The sequence below is a fragment of the Camelus ferus genome, chromosome 23 (genome assembly GCF_009834535.1).
Source record: "Camelus ferus isolate YT-003-E chromosome 23, BCGSAC_Cfer_1.0, whole genome shotgun sequence".
Classification (NCBI taxonomy): Eukaryota; Metazoa; Chordata; class Mammalia; order Artiodactyla; family Camelidae; genus Camelus; species Camelus ferus.
In genome coordinates, this window is record NC_045718.1 from 13,591,950 (window position 1) to 13,611,818 (window position 19,869).

General features: G+C 44.3%; 1 protein-coding gene across 14 annotated transcripts in view; it reads left to right on the top strand.

Annotated features, from left to right (window-relative positions):
• Window positions 1-1,456: 1,456 nt before the first annotated feature.
• The window catches only part of LOC106728836, a 72,898-nt gene continuing 54,485 nt past the window's right edge, over window positions 1,457-19,869 (top strand). For 2 of the 14 annotated variants that reach the window (XR_004314590.1, XR_004314586.1), the window contains exons 1-6: window positions 8,865-10,662; window positions 11,503-11,639; window positions 14,023-14,242; window positions 14,709-14,838; window positions 16,290-16,427; window positions 17,118-19,406. Coding sequence is in view for 1 of the 14 variants with exons in the window: in XM_032466728.1 (XP_032322619.1) it covers window positions 1,550-1,931; window positions 2,521-2,715; window positions 11,503-11,777 (852 nt within the window). In the remaining 13 variants the exon portion in view is untranslated. The other 12 variants (XR_004314581.1, XR_004314588.1, XR_004314582.1 and 9 more) reach the window with 11 other exon arrangements.

The following is a 19,869-nucleotide window of genomic DNA, read 5'->3' on the forward strand; positions in this document are numbered from 1 at the left end:
ACCCCTAACCCTGTAACCACCGGGTCTGTCCTTGGGGCTCTTGCAGGCCTCTCCCAAAGACAAACTCAGAGTCTCTACATTTTCAAGTTTTGCTGCTAATCACTTCTGGAAAAAACCAGAAAGCACATTTGATTCTTTCCCCCCAGGGTAGTAAAGTTACAAAGCTTAAGAAAATGTTTACAGAAGCCTAAAGTTCAGGATTCTCTTTATAAAATGTATTTTTAAATTCCTCAGGTAATACATATTTTGTGTGAAAACATAAGCAATACTGAAATATATGGAGTAAAAAGTTTCTCTGTAGACCTTAATTTGCTGGTTGGAGGGTTTGCACATTAAAAATTTGATAGATACTAACAAATGGATGCTTTCCAAAGGTGTTGTGCCTTTTCAGGCCACCACCACCGGCAGCCTTTGAAGGCTTCCCAGCAGTGTTCCCAACACTGGGAACATCTTTGCAAATGTTTACCAGTTTGATAGGTGGGAAAATAGCATTTCACGTTCATTTGCATTTCTCTGATTATAATAGAGTTGAGTATCTTTTACTATTTTATTGTTTGGCTCTTTTCTGAGACAGGAAATAAAAGTCATCTTATACTGGGAAGGTGTGAGGTGCTGTTATCCAGTCTAAACTGGTTCTGTTTGCTGAACGAAAAATAAATCTGAAGAAGAGGTGTTGGGGCAAGGAATATCAACTTTATTTGGAAAGCTGGAAGACGGAGAAGATGGCAAATTAATATCCTGGAGAACCATCTTTCCCAAGTCAGAGTTCAGGCTCCTTTTCTACTTAAAAGGAGAGGGGATGTTGTTGGTTGTTGCAAATTTCTTGGTGCAGGAATTCTTTGTTCTTGGAATCCTTTGTTTTTGCAGCTGTCCATGTGGGTCAGGTCATAGTGCCCCTGCAAAACCTCCGACGAAACAAAGGTGATTTTCTAGTCTGCATCTTGTTATCTTTCTATGAGTACAAAAGTGTTAATATCCTTAACGGTCAGAGCCTTGAGAATAGGCTCTCCTGTCTATTTCAGCCTAAAAGCAACATTGTTCTACAAAAGGTGCAGAGCCGGCAAGACAGCCTAGAAAACAGGGCACAGGGTTAAAGCCTGAGGAACAGGTCTAATATGGAGTCAAATTTGTTCTTTTCTATTACAGTGCCTTTCCATGAGAGGTAAGAGGATGTTTCCAGTCGGGTTCTCCTCAGCCCCAGGCTGAGGTTTGGGTAGGAGCCCTAGCAAGTTTACCATGACTGTGGCTGGAACTGATCTCCCATAGAGAAAGTAACAATTATGTAGATGGTTAAAATTATCTGTCAAAGTCCCTTCAATTGCATGTAAACTACACCACGCTGGGGGGTGGGGTGGGGTGGTGGGGGGAGGGAGAAGCAAGTCTCACTCGCCTGTCAAAGGTCAGGCTCCCCGGATGCAAGGGACCAGCATCGCAGCGGGTTCTAAGGTGGCCTGGCCAGCGCAGCTGCCTACTTTGCTCTCAGGCCTTGGGCTCCTGTCATTGACTCTAAAAGCTCCAGTTCCTCTTCCCTCTGTCTCTGCAGGAATGAATGTGGTCCCTGCACCCACCTGGGCTGAGCCCAGGCCACGCACACAGCCCACAGTCTGCTGTCCAGCTGTCCATCCTCGGGCTTGGCTGCACTCTCCCCACTCCCCCGCACCCTCAGGTCCGCGTGCCCAGCGCCTCAGGCCTCGGGTTCTGGATTACCAACCCTGCCATCACCAACTCAAGGCCCACTGGCGAGCAGCTCGCAGCCCAGGACCATCCTGATCTGCCGCCTCAGAGGAGGCACAGGGCATGGGGAGGAAGCTGGTCGCCCGGGCGGGTATTGGAACCGCCTCCAGCGCTGCCCACCGCGCCCCGGAGCCTCGGACAGCAGGCTGTGCTGCCCGCACACTGCAAAGGATCCGCCTCCTGCGGCTGTCGCCACGGTAACCGGAGTCCGACTGCCCTGCCCCCGGCGGGGTGAGGGGGTCAGCTCGGGGAAGGGGTGCACTGGGAGTGAGGGGGGATCCCGCGGTGAGGGGTGACAGGCTGAGGCGCTCGGAGTGACGGGACCTGCTGAGGGGTAGGGGTAGGGGGTAATCCCGGCGTGAGGGGTGACTGTTGAGGGGCCCATCTCGGGATGGTAGGGGGACCCGAGGTGAGGCATGAGGGGTCAGCTTCGTTTGCGGGGGCTGTAGGTTAAGACCTCGTGGGACAGAGTGTGTGGGTGGGGACCTCGATGTGAGAAGGAACCTTGTCTTGGGGATCCGGTCGGGGACTGAGCCTGGCCGGGGGTTGGGGAGCAGTCACGGAGGGTGCCGCGAGCAGCGGAAGTGGGGCTGGGAGGTGAGGCCTGGACCGGGCCGGCGATGGTTCTAGTTGGGTGCCGCGCGCGACCCGGTCGGTGGCTGGGTTGGGGAGGTTGGGGATGGGGACCCAGCGGGCCCAGGCCGGGGGTTGGGCACGCCCCACCTCCCGGCCCCGCCCCACCTCCCGGCCCCGCCTAGCCCGTCTGGGCCCCGCCCCACCTCCCAGCTCCACTGGCCGCGACCCTTAATGTGGAGCCGAGCCCGAGCGTCCGCGCTGCGTGCGGGCCGGGGAGGGGCGCGCACACACCGACGCCCGGACGCCGAGCCCGCCCAGTGTGTGTGAAAGCTGTACGGGAACCGGGTGCTCCTGGACCAGTTCCACCAGGAGGAAGCGGCCTGAGGTCTGGGCTGCCGCCGCCAGGCAAGTAACGGGGCGCTGGTGGGGGCGCGCAGGTCGGGGAGCTGGCGGTGAGGCCCGGGCCGCGCGTTCGGTTAGGACCTTCAGGCGGATCCGGGGCCGCCGCCGTGGTTCGTGGTGCCGCCCGCCCCACCCCATTAAGTAGCGTGTGAATCCCGCGTCTTCGCTGCCGCGCGCAGCGGGTTTGGGAAAGCGGGTGCAGCGCCGAGAGGTGGGAGGGAGGTGGGGGGGCGCCGGAGCACCTCCGACTGGCCCGTCAGCCCGTGGCCTTCCTGCGAAAGTGGACCTGCCTGGCGAGTGGAGGCCGCCCCGGACCCTCCCGGGCACAGGCGCCCTGGGGGCGGAATAACCGGCGAGGTCCGGGCCTTTGGGAGCTTGACGGCCTGACCCCAAAATCAAAAGGTTTTGGCGAGTTTACTTTTAGGTTTTTGAGGAATCGCCACACTTTTCCACAATGGCTGCACCAAACTGCATTTCCATCAGCGGTGCAGGAGGGTTCCCTTTTCTCCACGCTCTCCACCGTTTCACCTTTGGACTTTTGAATGAGATGCCCATTCTGACTAGTGTGAGGTGATGCCTCAGTGTAGATTTGATTTGCATTTTTCTGATAATTAGTGATATTGAGCATGTTTTTCATGTGTCTATTGGCCATTTGTATGTTTTTATTGAAGAATTACTGGTTTAGTTCTGCCCATTTTTGGATTGGGTTTTTCGGTTTTTCAGTTGTATGAGCTGTTTATGTGTTCTGGAAATTAAGCCCGTGTCAGTTTCATCTCTTGCAAATACTTCTCCCGTTCCTTGGGTTGTCGTTTTGTTTTGCTCATGGTTTCCTTTGCTGTGCAAATGCTTATGAATTCAGTTTGGTCCCATTTGTTTATTTTTGCCTTTATTTCTGTTGCTTGGGTAGACTGCCCGAGGAGAACATTGCTGAGATGTATGTCAGCTAATGTTTTGTCTATGTTTTCTTCTAAGAGGTTTATAGTGTCTTGTCTTATGTTTAAGTCTTTAAGCCATTTTGAGTTTATTTTTGTGCATGGTGTGAGGGAGTCCTCTAACTTCATTGATTTACATGCAGCTGTCCAGTTTCCCTACACCATTTGCTTAAGAGACTGTTTTTACTTCACTGTATATTCTTGCCTTCTTTGTCAAAGATTAGCTGACCAAAAGTTTGTGGGTTTATTTCTGGGCTCGCTATTCTATTCCATTAATCTATACGTCTTTTTATTGTACAAATACCATGGATGACTGTTACTCTGTAGTATTGTCTGAAGTGTGGGAGGGTTATTCCTCCGACTTTGTTCTTTTTTTTTTTTTTTTCAGTAATGCTTTGGTAACTCTGGGTCTTTTGTGATTTCCCATAAATTTTAGGATTATTTGTTCTAATTTTGTGAAAAATGTCCTGGGTGATTTTGATAGAGATCACATAAAACCTATAGATTGCTTTTGGTAGTATGGCCATTTTAACAATACTCATTCTTCCAATTCAGGAACCTGGGAAATCTTTCCATTTCTTTAAGTCCTCTTCAATTTCCTTAGTCACTGTTTTGTACTTTCCACATAGAAGTCTTTCACTTCTTTGGTCAGATTTATTCCTAAGTATTTTATTTTTTTGGATGCAATTTAAAAAGGGCTTATTCCTCTCGTGTAAAGGCCACTGATTTATGTATGTTGACGCTGTATTCTGCTACCTAGCCGAATTCTCTTTATTAGCTCTAGTAGTTTTTGTGTGGAGCTTTTAGGGTTTTCTGTATATAGTATCATGTCATCCGTATATAATGACAATTTTACCTCTTCACTTCTAATTTGGGTCCCTTTGATAGCTTTGTGTTGTCTAATTGCTATGGCTAGGACTTCCAATATTATACTGAATAGAAGTGGTGAGAGTGGACATCCTTGTCTTGTTCTAGATTTTAGTGGAAAGGCTTTCAGTTTTTCACGATAGAGTGTTATGATGGCTGTAGGTTTGTCATAAATAGCTTTTATTATGTTGAGATCTGTTCCCTTTATACCCACTTTGGTAAGACCATGGACGCAGTGCGGTCAGGGGTCTGGGACGATGGCAGCAGCGGTGGCAGTGGCTGTGGGAGGAGGGGGCCTGCCCCTTGGGAGCCAGTCATTTGCTCTCATCCCCCCCCCCCGTCCTGGCCTGGGGGCGGCCTCTGCTGTGACAGGTTCTCTGGACGCATGTCTTTAGGTCAGTCTGCTCTCAGGAGGCTGGTGGGTGTGGTCAGGGAGCAGGGGCAGCGGTGGTGGGAGCGGGGCAGCCCAGTGCGAGCCCTTGGGTTTACTCCCATCTGTCTCCCCCTTGGCCTGTCATGGGGGCAGCCTCTGCTGCCCCAGGTTCGCTGGAGGCACGTTCCTAGGTCAGGCTGCTCCCGGAGGCGGGCGCGGTGGTCAGGGGGCGGCGGCGGTCACAGCGGGATGGGGATTGCCCGGTGTGCCAACTGGATTTGTTCCCGTCTCCCCCGCGGCCTGGCCTGGAGGCGGCATCTGCTTCCCCAGGTTCGTGGGACTCACGTCTCGCGGTTAGTCTGCTCTCGGCAGAGGGGAGCGGTGCGGTCAGGGGTCTGGGGCGGCGGCGGCAGCGACGGGGGTAGGGGGGTCTGCCCGAGACGTTCCGTTCAACTTGTTCTCATTTCCCTCGCTGCCCAGCCTGGGGGCGGTCACTACTGCCCCAGATTCGCAGGATGTAGGCTACAGATCAGCCTGTTTTGGGAGGCGGGCGAGGTGCCGTCAGTGTGCTGAGGCGGCGGCAGCGACAGCGGGAAATGGGAGCAAATCCGCGCGCTCGCACGGGGCGCCCCAGTCCCGCTGCCGCCTTCGCCACCTCCCCCCAGGAGCAGGCTGACTGGGAGAAGTGCGTTCCTTCAGGCTGGGGAAGCAGAGGCTGTCCCCAGGCCCGGACCAGGGGGAGATGGGTGGGAGCAAGTCGACTGGTTCTCCCGGGGCAGGTCCCCTCTCCCCGCCGCTGGCCTCGTCGCTGCCGCAGCTCCCTGCAGCCCCCGCACCCTGACTACCCGTCCCTGGCTCCCAGGAGTAGCCTGATCGCGAGACGTGCGTCGCGAACTGGGACAGCAGAGGCCGCCTCCGAGACAGGCCGCGGGGGAGACTGAAGCAAATCGACAGGCTCGCAGAGGGCAGACCCCCTCTCCCCGTGCTGTTGCGGCGCCGCCGCCTCCGCCGCTGCTGTCCCCTGACTGCACCTCGCCTGCCTCCCAGGAGCAGGTTGACCTGGAGAGGTGCCTCCAGTGAAGCTGGGGCAGGAGAAGCCGCCCCTGGGCCATGCCTTGAGGGAGATGGGGGCAAATCGACCAGCTAGCCAGGGGCAGTGCCCCTCTCCCCGCTGCTGCCCCAGGTTCCCGGGACACTTGTTTCCAGGTCAGTGGACTCCAGGGAGGCGGGCGCGGTGCTGTCAGGGGGCAGCTGCTTCGAGGAAGGCGGACGTGGCGGCCGGCCGCAGGAGGCGGAGGGGGCTGCCCCCGGGGTGCAGGTCGACTTGCTCCTGTCTCCCCCGTGGCCTGTCGCCGGGGCAGCCTGTGCTGCCCCAGCTTCCCTGGATGCCTGTCTTCATGTCAGCCTGCTCCTGGGAGGAGAGCACAGTGTGCTCAGGGGGCGGCGTGGGAGACAGGCAAGGACTTGCAGAGGATTGGGCTGTAGCCCAGGATAACTAACTCCTCTTTCTTTTGCTGCTTCATGTGGTGGCTGTAGCGGCTTTTCCATTATAGATTATCAGGAAATACTGAAGGTAGGTCTCTGTGCTATGCAGAACAATCTTCTTAAAAAGATCTGTTTTTATATATAGTGGCTAACATTTGTAAATCTCAAACTCCCAAATTGATCCCTTCCCACCCCATTTCCCTGGTAACCATAATACTGTTTACTGAGTCTGTGAGTCTTCTGTTTTGTAGATGAGTTCACAGTGTCCTTTTTGTTTTTTTAGCTTTCACATATGATACCATAAGGTATTTTTTCTTTCTCTTTCTGGTTTGACTTCACTTAGAACGACAATCTGTAGGTCCATCCATGTTGTTGCAAATGGCATTATTTTATTCTTTTTTATGGCAGAGTGGTATTCCATTGTATAATATACCACAGCTTCTTTATCCAGTCATCTTTTGCTTCATTTAGGTTGCTTCCATGTCTTGGCTATTGTATAATAGTGGTGCTATGAACATTGGGGTGCAGGTATCTTTTTGCATTAGAGTTCCCTCCCGATATATACCCTGAAGTGGGATTGCTGGATCATAGGGTAATTCTGTTTTTAGTTTTTTGAGGAATTTCCATGTTGTTTTTCATAATGGCTACAGCAAACTGCATTCCCTCCAGCAGTGTAGGAGGATTCCCTTTTCTCCACACCCTCTCCAGCATTTATCACTCATAAGCTTCTGAATGATGGTCATTCTGACTGGTGTGAAGTGATACCTCGTTGTAGTTTTGATTTGTGTTTCTCTGATAGTGATATGGAGTATTTTTTCGTATGCCTATTGGCCATTTGTATGTCTTCATTGGAAAGTTGCTTGTTTAGGTCCTTTGCCCATTTTTCATTGGGTTGTATTTTTGTTATTAAGTTGTTTGTGCTGTTTATGTATTTTGGAAGTTAAGCCTTTGTCAGTCACATCATTTCCAAATATTTTCTCTCATTCCATACGCTGTCTTCTTGTTTTGCTTATGGTTTCATTTGCTGTCTAAATGTTCATTAATTTAATTTGGTTCCATTTGTGGTTTTTTTTGTTTTTTTTTTTTTGCTGTTATTTCCATAGATTGTTGTAGGAGAACATTGCTAAGGTTTATGTAAGATAATATTTTGCCTATATTTTCTTATAGGGAATTTATCATGTCTTGTTTTATATTTAAGTCTTCAAGCCATTTTGAGTTTATTTTTGTGTATGGGACGAGAGAGTGTTCTAACGTCACTGATTTACAGGCTGCTATCCAGTTTACCCAACACCACTTGCTGAAGAGAAGACTGTCTTTTCTCTATTGTGTATTTTTGTCTCCTTTGTTGAAGATTAATTGACAATCATAGGTCTGTGGATTTATTTCTGGGCTCTCTATTCTGTTCCATTAATGCATATGTCTTTTTATGCCAGTACCTTCTTGTTTCGATGACTGTAGCTCTGTTATATTATCTGAAGTCTGGGGAAGTTATTCCTCCAGCTTCATTCTTTTTCTTAAGTAATACTTAGGCAATTCTGAGTCTTTTGTGATTCCATATACATCTTAGGATGGTTAATTCCCGTTCTGTAAAAAATGTTGTGGGTAATTTGATATGGATTACATTAAATCTGTAGATTGCCTTGGGCAGAATGGCCATTTTAACAATATTGATTCTTACAATCCAAGAGCATGGGATATCTTTCCATTTTTTAAAATCTTGTTTAATTTCCTTAATCACAGTTTTGTATTTTTCCACGTATAAGTCTTTCACTTCATTGGTCAGATTTATTCCTAAGTATTTTATTGTTTTGCATAGAATTTTAAAAGGGATTGTTTCTTTACTTTCTTTTCCTGTTTATTCATCATTAGTGTTAAGAAACACAACTGATTTTTGTAAATCTTACATCGTGCTACTTTGCTGAATTCTTTTATTAGCTCTTGTAGTTTTTTGGTGGAACTTTTAGGGTTTTTTATATATAGTATCATGTTGTCTGCATTCAATTACAATTTTACCTCTTTTTTTCCAGTTTGGATCCCTTTTACTTAGTTTTCTTGCCTGATTATTGTGGCGAGGACTTCCAAGACTACGTTGAATAGAGTGGTGAGAGTGGGCATCCTTGTGTTGTTGTTGTTCCAGATTTTAGTGGGAAGGCTTTCAGTTTTTCAATGTTGAGTACTGTGCTGGCTGTAGGTTTGTCATAAATAGCTCTTAGTATGTGGAGATATGTCCCCTTTCTACCCACTTTGGTAAGAGTTTTTTTTTTTTATCATAAATGGGTGTTGAATTTTGTCAAATGGTTTTTCTGCATCTACTGAGATGATCATGTGATTTTTCTCCTTTTTTGTGTGGATGTGGTGTACCACATTGATTAATTTGCATATATTGAACCATCCTTGTGTCCCTGGGATGAATCCAACTTGATCATGGCAAATGATCTTTTTTATGTGCTGTTGGATTATATTTGCTAATATTTTGTTGAGGATTTTTCCATCTATGTTCATCAGTGATATTGGCCTGTAATTTTCTTTTTTGGTAGTGTGAGCAGAGCAGGAGCAACCTTAGAAAGGTTTAGGTGCTTGGAATAATTTGGGAAGCCTCACTCCTGACTTACCGTCCAGTACATGAGTGATGCCTTTGTAGTGTGATGAGCATCACTGAATTTTTCTCAGTGATGTGATTTTTTCCCTTTTTTTGGTCATATAAAAGTCAGATGCTAACATGCAAGAAGTTGAAAAATTCATAGCTGGTAAAATAATCTCCTGGAAAAGAGAGCATTTGAAAATGTGGATGAAATAAATGAAAGTGTCAGCTCTTGTTGTTTTGCATGAAAGTTCTATTGTTTTTCCTGTGATGATATTAACTGACGTATATTTTTATTTTGTAGCCTGTGTACACTGAGGATATTGGGATGATTCTTTCTTTCCAAAGCACCCTAGTTCTGTATCAGTGTTTGTGCTTGCTGTCTCTGTAGCTCTCAATTTGTATACTTGATTGCATCCTTTTTCTATATTGTCTGCTTCCTCTCTTGATTTTTCAAATGTGCAGACTTCACCATCTGTATTTACCTGATTGGTATACATAGTAGATGATTAAGTTAAGTAATGAATAACTGAATAACATAATAGCTATCAGGTTTTTAGACAATATATTCTTACTTCAGAAAGATCTAATTTTAAGAGCTATGTGCCTAATTTTTCATAAGATACGTGATACTTAACAGGGAACTTTCATTAATTTAAGAGATTTTTGGCTCACTGAAACCTTTTCCAGCTTACACATTTTGAGAGTTCATCATACTTGTGCTAATGACCATTGAATGTTGAGAAGAAAACAGGGGGAGGGTGTAGCTCAGTGGTAGAGCACAGGCATAGCACGCACAAGGTCCTGGGTGCAATCCCCAGTACCACCATTAAAAATACAGAAATAAATAAACCTAATTCCCCCCCCCAAATAAAAAAAATACAAAGAATATAAACAGCAGCATAGAAAGGAAAGGAAGTGTGTTTAAAATATAGAGAAGGCAACATCTAATCTTTAGATCATATTGAAAGTTTTATTTAAATTATTATTTCCTTATAGTTAGATGGCTGTACATTCATTCCCATTTACATAACATCAGCTTTTGGGTTTGTGAGTTCATTCAAATTTACATGACAGTTTAAGTCTCCATGTTCTACAGTTGTGGCTGAGAACTATAATCAAAGAAGAAGTAAAGCTTTTCCACTGAAATAGTTATTGGAGGAATTGATGATTCCTGTGACTCTCATTTGAAGTTAATAAGTCATAGGGACATATTTTCTAAGTCTTAAACTCCAAATCACCTGGCTAAGCCACAAAGCTGAAACAGTCGACTGAATGCCTGGGGCTGGCTGAGGCATGGCTGGGAAGTCACTCTACAGAGGACTTGCTCCTGACTCTGTGCTGTCTCAGGATTGCGGTGGCAGGGATGGAGTGTCTGACCAGGGCTGAAGCAGACGTTGTGTTGCTGGTGGACGGATCGTGGAGCCTCAGCCGGGCAAACTTGAGAACTGTGCTGAGTCTCATTTCTCACATTGTGGAAGTTTGCGATTGGCCCCAAAAGGGTGCAGGTTGGTAGGTCTGACAATATTGAAGACGTTTAGACATTTCCATCATGCTCTTTGATATATGCTAACGCCAATAGTGTCTTTTTAGCCCTTGCTCAGTATAGTGGGGACCCCAGAACAGAGTGGCAGTTAAATGCTCACAGAGACAAGAAGAGCTTGTTGCAAGCCATGGTGAACTTACTTTACAAAGGAGCAGTACCCTCACAGGTGAGACAAAGTGGTCTGGCGTGCTTGGAGCTCTTGCTTTTGGTCAAAGCTTGTGGCTGAATAATAATGTGCCAGATGCTCTTTTAAAAATTCCACTAGGCATGGCTTTGAACTTTATTCGCTAACAGAGCTTCAAGACCCAAGCTGGCATGAGGCCTTGAGCTCAAAAAATTGGTGTTTTCATCAGCGATGGAAAAACCCCAAGATGATGTTGAGGCAAAGAAACTCAAGGATGAAGGCATGGAGCTGTTTGCTATTGGTTAAGCACTGAAAAGGCTGGCTATGCCTCCAGGGCTTACAAGTGTGCTGAGGATCATTTTGTAGTTTAAAATACTTTCTGAAGCATGGACAAACAGGCAAACACATTTTCCTTATGATATGATATAATTTATCAAAATGCTGTGCCAGGAGGTTAATTCATTTTCTTCTTTTCTCCTTGTAATGGGCTGAGACTGGCTTCTTGGAAGAGAGTAATGGGTCAAGAGGACAAATGTATGATTAAGAAGATTCAGGAAACTTTCTTTTTAACTTCCCACAGAACTGAGTTTATTTTTGATCCGTTATTTTTCTTTCCAGAAAAAACACTGAAGAGACACTTCTTGGTGGGAAATTGGTGTTAGAAGCACTTAGGAGAATCTAAACAAAATAGCCTTTGGTTAATATTTTTTTGTTTCTATTTTATAATCAGAGATATGTAATCATTTTATTATTCAGGAAAAACATATATATGTTCTAGTTAACATTGAATATATAGGGGTAGCCCATGAAATATTGGCTTCTATTCTGTTGATTTTTTTTCTGAGACATGTTTTTTATTTGTATACATTTATTTTTCCCAAGGTATTAAAAATGCTGACAAAGCTGAGTTAAAGATGATTGCAGAAGATCCTGATGGTACCCACGCATACAGTGTGGCAGATTTTGAGTCCTCTCCAGGATCCTGGATGACCTCACCATCAACTTGTGGGGAGATCCCGGTGAGAGTAAAATCCACACAGTTTAGGTGTCTGAGCAGTTTGGTCCAGATAGTTCTTTCTTGGATGGAGGGAGCGGTTTCTTTCGTGCATTGCGAGTTGTTTAGCAGCATCGCTGGAGTCTCCGCACTGAATTCGTAGCACCCCCTGAGTCTTAATAATAAAAATCTTCAGAATTTGCCACACGTCTGCTGGGGAGAATACTGCCCTCAGTTGAGAAACATTGGTTTAATCTTTGCCTTTTTTCTTTTTTGTTTTTTTTTTTTTCTGATGGCATCAAACTGTAAATGACTTCTAGCTTATTTGAGGGTACATTTTGTTTATATATGCCTGTGCCCCCCCCCCCCAACACACACACACACAGGGAAGGAGAGATGCTTTCTTTCCTGGTGTGCATCTACTTTCTGGTAAAGCACCTTCACTCTATGTAGCTAGGAAGTTACTTTTAAACGGTTGTTCCCAGATAACATTTTGTAAAGTTTGCTCCCTTTTGTTTCTGATTAGGAATGGAAGAGGGGTCTTATATATGGTGTGCTTTGCCCCAACTACCGATGACCTCATTTGGTACTTTGCACTTGTAACCCCTAAATATAAAGACAAATTATAGTTGTAGAGCTTGGACTTTTAGAAAGGATGTCATCTCTCTCTGTCAGTGAAGAAACAGATTTAGAGAAGTTAAATTACTCAGGGCCAAATGGTTAAAGATGTTTGTAGAGATCCTTGAAAAAAGGTAGCTATTGATAAGGAATTACGATTGAGAAATAAAATGATAGAAGTGAATCTGTAGTGACAAAGAGTGGTGCAAAATAATGACTGTAAATCACTGAAGAAAACATGGTAAGTGCCAAATTGAAGGTTTTTGGAAAATTAATGATAAAACTCATGGCTCTTCTTAGAAAAATTTCTTTTAAATACATGTAGATTATGATAAACACTGTCTTTCACTAATATATTCTGGTTTTGAAAATTTGGAATGAGTTTAACAAAGTGGCAAAAATGAGTCACGTGCTTTGGGTACTGAGGATACATTAATTTGAATGTTCCTTGTATTTCTCGCTCCAAAACATTACAGATTTTCTTTTTGGAATTTGAACAACAGATTTACCTTTTCCCTGGAGAAACAGACCAGCCAAGAAGCCAGATACAGTAGGTTTCTGGCTCTAGATTAGCTGAGAGATTTGTAGTTTTATAAGTTGGAGAGAATTTTGAGTGGAGATGAAAACATCTTTTATCTGTTTTTCTGTATTTTTTTAAATATCCACTGTGTAATAGTTGCATTCATTTAGTTTCCCAGACAATAAAATTGCTTGATAATTTTGAACAATAAAGGTTAGGATACTAAGAATGGAGATGCTTTTTCCCAGCTTTGGCTTACAAAGAAAGCATTATGGGTGTATATGAGAATGAACTGCAATGCTCATGGAGTCATTGGATTAGTTCTCCTATAATTATTATTTGGGACATCTTTCTAATGGTCATACTGAGCTGAATGTTTCTATTTTTTGTTAATATTTATGCAAAATATTTTTCTGTATTAGGCATTTCACCTATACTTGTTTCCACAGAGAAGACAGTCACAGGCAGTGGAATCTTCCTAAGTTTTAGGAAATTTGGCTGTTCTTCCTCTTGAATGAGAAAGCGGTTAGCTTCTTTCATCACTCAGTTAGATCCTGTCAGGGAACAAGACTCAACTAAGAAACCAGTTCTGTCCTCGCAGAGCGTAACTTACAGCTAAGGGGGTCAGACATTGAATATACATAATCAAAATGGTAATGAGGGCAGTGAACTTGGGTGGTGCCAACAGCGATAGAGGCAGTGGGATTGTCAGGACCCCAGTTGTCATTTATTGATACATGTACCAGGTTAGAGAGAGGAGAAGGTATTCGAGGATGATTCAGAGGTTTTGAGTTCCAGGTGGCCGATAAACTTGTGGTGCCATCCAGAAGAGGGGGAGCAGGTTTTAATGAGAGACAGTGAGGGCAGGGTTGAGTCCTCTGAGGCTGGGGAACCTTCTGACCGTCCATTCAGGGAGGACGTCTGGGCATTGGGCCTCTAAACTGATTTACTGTGACTGCTTAGTATGTGAAAGAGTATGTGTAAAAGCTTGAAACAGGGAGAGGAAAATCATTTCAACCTGATTTATTTATTATTATTTTTTAAGCATGAGTTAAAAAATTGTTGTATTATTTTGGATTTTTTGGGGGTAATTAGGTTTGTTTATTTGTTTGTTTTAATGGAGATCCTGGGGCTGGAACCCAGGACTTCGTGCATGCTAAGCACACGCTCTACCACTGAGCTATACCCTCCCCACTGTTTCAGCCTGATTTAAATGTCATCACCTTGCTTAACAATGAAAAAAGCGTCTGCACTTTATTTCCGCGAGTAGGTGACTTGAAAGCACCTTCTAACCTAGTCATTGCTGAGCGAACCCATCGTCTTTGAGAGTGAGCTGGACACCTCCTTCTGACAGCATGGACAGGTACCAAGTGGAGTCCTACCCAGGTTCTGAAGGGAAATGGCAAGAAGTGAGTGGACGCCCCCTACAGCCCCTCCTTCCTGGTCCAGAGATCGGGTCCTCTTCCTTAGGACTCCGAGAACAGTGCCGGGTGAGGAGCAAGAGGGATGGAGAGGGGGCCGAACTGAGTCGAGGGTGCTTTCCGTTTCTTGCTAGGCAGGCACTTCTATTTGGGCTTCATTAGTGGGAAAGAGCTTGGCTTAAATTCTTGAAATTTCTAAAGATTGCAGAACAGCAATACAATTTTTAATTAAAATTTTATTAGAGGATGCTTAATTTATTCATGTGTTTATACAAGAGTCATAAGGAAGAGAACGTTGAAGATGATCTAGTTTTACTGATAGATTTTACACATAAGGAAACAGCAGCTGGGAGAATAACTTGTGTGAAATGTCCAAGATCTCACTGTAATCTGGTGGTTACCAAAAACAAAAGACAAGGGCCTCATTAAAATCTAATTTCTAAGCTCATTGCAGTAACTACTACAGTGCGATTATAGTAGAAAAGAGGGAAGCGATGATAACGTAAGTTGCTTCTACTGTTTAACTTTGCCCTAGTTTTATGTGAGCTGGTTGGAAAGCAGCACAGTCCTGACAGATGTGAAGCCCGACACCGAGTGTCGTGTTGACGTGTCTTCAGTGGTAGAGGATGAACATAGTGAAGCCCTGAAGGGCACAGAGAAAACTTGTAAGTCGGATTTTTTTTTTTAAGATCTCGTTTTATTTTTCAAGATAAAGACGTGACAGCCCATGTGGGATTTTTTTGATCAGTCTTCTGAAGCATTCCTTTATTCAGTATCCAGTCAGTGCACATTTACTGAGTTCGCTGTTCATGCTCAATAAATGTGGTTTTCTGCTTTTAGTGGCTGGTCCTGCCATCACGGGATCCCACAGGTGGAATGGGTCATCATGGCCACAGATATCTCACAGGGAAAAGTACCTTTCTCAGTTTTCCACCTTTTTTTTAAAACATTTTTAGAACTATTTATAGTTTATTAATGAAATCAGAGCTGTCAACACCCCAAATCTCATTTGCTCAGACACCTAAACTGTGTGGATTTTACTCTCACCGGGATCTCCCCACAAGCAGTTCTCCACTTCTTAAGGGAAGAGACCACGTGGGGAGTGGGTCTAGGATTGTCTGGAAGAGCGACTGTGCAGGAGTGACCGGGTTCAGTGCTGCATGTGGCCAGATCTTCGTGCTGGCAATGAGATCTCCCCTTTTTTTCTCCTGGCTTTTGGACTCTGGTCTTTGCTAGAGAAGCTCAGATGGCTTTGGCTTTGAGTAGAGCTTTCGGGCAAGGTGTTCCTCACTCCTTCCCGGTAGGGTTTCTGAGGCCATATGAAAACACCCTTCCCTTCTCCCATCTTCTAGGCTGGTCTCTGGGAAGGAGAGAGGCCACTTGCAAGAGGAAGGAGTGGGCGTAACTCTCCAGGACAAGAACTGACCCTACTCACTGCCCGGTCTCTTAGGCCCTTATCTCCTTTCATGTTAGACCGGCAGAAGTGGGAAAGAATGTATTTCATAATAGACAGGATTAATCTGATAATTCCTTTAAAACTTTAAACTTAATCTTTGGACAAGAAAATAGAGAGCTATATGGGTGTTACATGGTGAGGAGACTAAACCTTTTACTCTGCCTCATGGGCTGATCTTCAAAAAGCCTGTCATCCATTAAGTTTCACTTACTAGTATGTGGAGCTCTCATTTAAAAATTTTTAAAGAGAAAGATGGAATGAAATACCGTGTTGGTTTTTTATGTATGAAATTCTATGATCGAAGAGTGAAAACTGTCAACTTAAAAAGATGTTCCAGAAAAAGAAATAGAAATCTGAGGAGGCTGGTGTCTGTTTTGGCTGTCGTATGGATTCACTGGATTGCCACTTTAAATTTAAACTTCTTTTCTCAGTGAGATAGTTACAACATGCAGTCCTGAGTATGAGGGGGAGATACACAATGAGAGGAGGGTTTGGAGGGGGATGGAGAGGATTATGTTAACTCCCACTGATTTCTCACAGCAGCCCCTATTTAGTGCATACAAATATCAATTATTAAGTGGTAAACAACAATTTAAAAAATGAACAGAGTAAGAGGAATTAATTAAACTGATGTCTGCCTTTCCATTCCTACAATGCCAGTGCCTGTAGTCAGCCTCAACCTTTATGACGTCGGCTCTGCCACCAGGCAGGTCCAGTGGCAGCCAGTGGGAGGGGCTGCTGGCTACACCTTGTTTTCAGGAACCCATCAACGCCACAGAACCAACCAAACCCAAAGAGGTGGGAGATGTTTGTTTTCTTTATCACTAGGTATTCCTGAGACCTATTTTAGAGTCCTGATGGAACAGCGGTGACTTAGGAACTCATTTACAACTTTACTTGCAAAATAGAAAAGCAGATTAGATTTGTGGCCTGTGACACATCTAGCAAACATTAGCATGAAAAAGGAAAAGCAGTTCAGAGAAATGAAAAATAAAAGTTGTGTTATGTACATGTTTATGGACAGATGAATGGATAAAGATGTGGCATATATACACAAGTGGAATATTACTCAGCCATAAAAAGAATGAAATAATGCCATTTGCAGCAACATGGGTGGACCTAGAGATTATCATACTAAGTGAAGTATGTCAGACAAAGACAAGTATCTTATGATATTATTTACATGTGGAATCTAAAAAATGATACAGATGAACTTATTTACAAAACAGAAACAGACTCACAGACATAGAAAACAAACTCATGGTTACCAAATGGGAAAGAGGAGCAGGATATATGAGGACTTTCGGATTAGCAGATACATAAAAGAGATAAACAGCAAGGACCTACTGTATACACAGGGAACTATATTCAGTATCTTGCGATGAAGTGTAATGGAAAAGGAAACAGAACCTAGCGGCTCCAAGTCAGTGTAACTGGCTGTCCCCAGTTGGTGGAAACATTTGATTTGAACATGTTACATCCCTTCAGCTTGTCCATCTGCAGGTGCGTGTGGGGCCGACAGTGAGTGGCGTGCAGGTGAGGGAGCTCTTTCCCAACACTGGAGATGCGGTCATGGTCCAGGACGTCCTGTGTGACCTCACCAGCGAACCTGTCACCACAAGGGAGGGCACCTGTAAGACTGCTAGTTTTCCTTCTTCCCGTATTGCTGTGAACATAGTATTCATTAGGCTTTTTCTTTCACCCAGTGATGCCAACAATAATTTGATAGTTTGTGCATAAGGGTTATTACTTAACTCAATCAAATTTGAGAATTAAGATTACTTCTAGACTTGTGGCAGCATCTTACATTGATTCTAGGGTTTGCATTTATTTTTCCATATTAAACATGCCTGATTTTGAGATGTATGTTACAATCAGTGGTGTCTTAAAACTGTTCTTGGTGAGGTGTCAATTAGGCAGTAAGACAGAAAAGAATGGTGCATCTTACAATTGATGTTGTAGATCCATGAAAGATGGTGTATAGCGCTGGTGAGACGGGAATGTTGGGTGAGTGTAGTTTTGGTGGAAGATACTAAGTTTAAGATCAAGATGTCCCAAGTTCTTGTTGAGGTAGAAACTCTATGGCACATATGAATAGTCTGTTTCAGTTAAGTAAATTAATCAATTAACTCAGTGTCAAAATACATTGATCTTCTGGGACACTCCAGCCCTGCGCTCAGGTGTTGGGAAGGAAGAATACAGAGCAGCACGGAGGACACGAACTCCGTGGTTTGCGCTTCTCGTGTGTGTTGTTCAGCCCCTTTCATGTTTCTGGTTTTTTTCACTAGCATACAGGTGGCTTTTCTTGAAAAGTGGCAGTGATTGCACCTAGGACCCTTGCCTGGCCTAGTTTTGTTTCTTACTGAGGTTGGCATGCTGGGATGGATGACATGGCTTAAATGTTGAGAGTCTCAGCTCACAATTCTAAGGAAATTAAGATGTTGTAAAGAACCCTCAAGAGGGGAAGGGGATGAGACAGAAGCATGATGAGACAGAAAAGAGGCACCTGCAAAGTGCGGCAGGAGACATTCATCAACAGCAAGTAATCATCTTGTGTATGTTGGGTCCTGTCAGAAGCTGGTGGTCGGTGGGAATGGAGTGGTGGAAGATGGGAAGGGTGGGGAGCCAGCCAGGGGTGGTGACGTGTGCTGGGAGAAAAGTCCCAAGGGTCACGGTGGGAGGAGCGATGAGTGTGGTTCTAGGTTGGGATGTGGGGCTAGACTGCAGCAGCAGAGGACTGGAGGGCACGGAGATGAGAACACGGAAGGGATGGAGGTGCAGAAACGTGGAGGTGGAGACAGATTCAGGAAGAGAGACGCAGAGAGCTGAAAGGAGAGGCAAAGGAAATTGGTAGACAGGCAGCTAGAATGAGTGAGATATGTCTCAGAGCAAAAGAAAATCTCCCAGAGGTGCAAATTTCAAACTCCCAGTGGAAATGTTAGGTCTCTTGATTGTGGAGATGGCTTCATAGGTGTCCACACCTGTCAAAATTCATCAAATTGTGCATCAAAAGTATGTGAGCTTACTGTACAGAAATTATACCACAATAAAATTGTTTAAAAAATTAAAAATAAAATAACTCTTGAAAAAAAAGAAAAAAATTTCTTCATTAGTTATACTCCTCAATCTTTTGAAGGTAAAGCTTTGTTTGACTTGGTGAAAATTTATCATTGAGACTTTCTTCTAACCGTTTTGGCTTCTGTGCTGAATTTCAGCTCATCTTCATTCTTCACTCTTGGAACCATCTGTTTTTTTTTTATCACAGTCTTAGGGGAGCGTATTGCTGATTTTGATTTCTCTCTTAACTGCTTTAACTCTGATAAACGTGAGCTACCCACTTACAGTGAATTTTGCTTTATTATAGCTGAGCAGTAAGTAAGAACTTCCTTAAATAGAGTAGAAGAAATTTAACATAGAGAAGTTAGAGTTGTAATAAAAATTTAAATTTATCCTATTTTTAAAAAGCCTTCTTAAGAAGAATTCAGCTGTACCTGGTAGAATCATGGTACTTATGTCATCATAACCAGTTTGTTACTCTGCTGCGCACCTCGAAGTCTTCTCCAAACAACCTATTGAAAGCTTGTGTGGATGCTTTAGAGCTTTGTTTTGTGGTTGAGAACCGCATCTGGACCTAATTTGTCCTGCATCTCCAGGGCCTTTGCCCAGTCCTTGATACCTGAAAGTCACAGCACCAGGAGTGTCTTGTGGGAACCTGCCCTTGGAAAAGTGCATAAATATACTGTCTGCTACAAAAGACCAGAAGAGGATGTCAGAGAGGTAGGTTGACGTTAGATTGGTTTTAGAAATACTTGCTTTCCTAGTAGATTTAACAAAAGAATCTAAACAAGCGTAGATGGTAGCTTATTTTGCATACTTGCTGTTTTATTGATCTAGTGTTGAAAACTTGTTATATATTAAAGCACTGTTTGAATATTGATAATATATTGGGCTGTCTCGCATTTTGTTTAGACATGTTTTGTTGTGTGATAGTAATCACAAAAACATCCTTTAGGTAAAGACTGATAGTATCTAGATGGTGTTTCCCTCTCATCCAGATGCCTATACTGGTGCTCTGCTATCTATGAATTACTGAAATTGTCACAGTAATGTTTCTAAAAATGAGAGCTAGCAAGAGGATGGTGGAAGGAGGTGGGGGGATTGTCAGGTAAAAGGAGGACAGGACAGGTGAGTAGGACGAAGGGAAAATGTGAATATAAAGTTACAAGAATGGCTCTTTGGC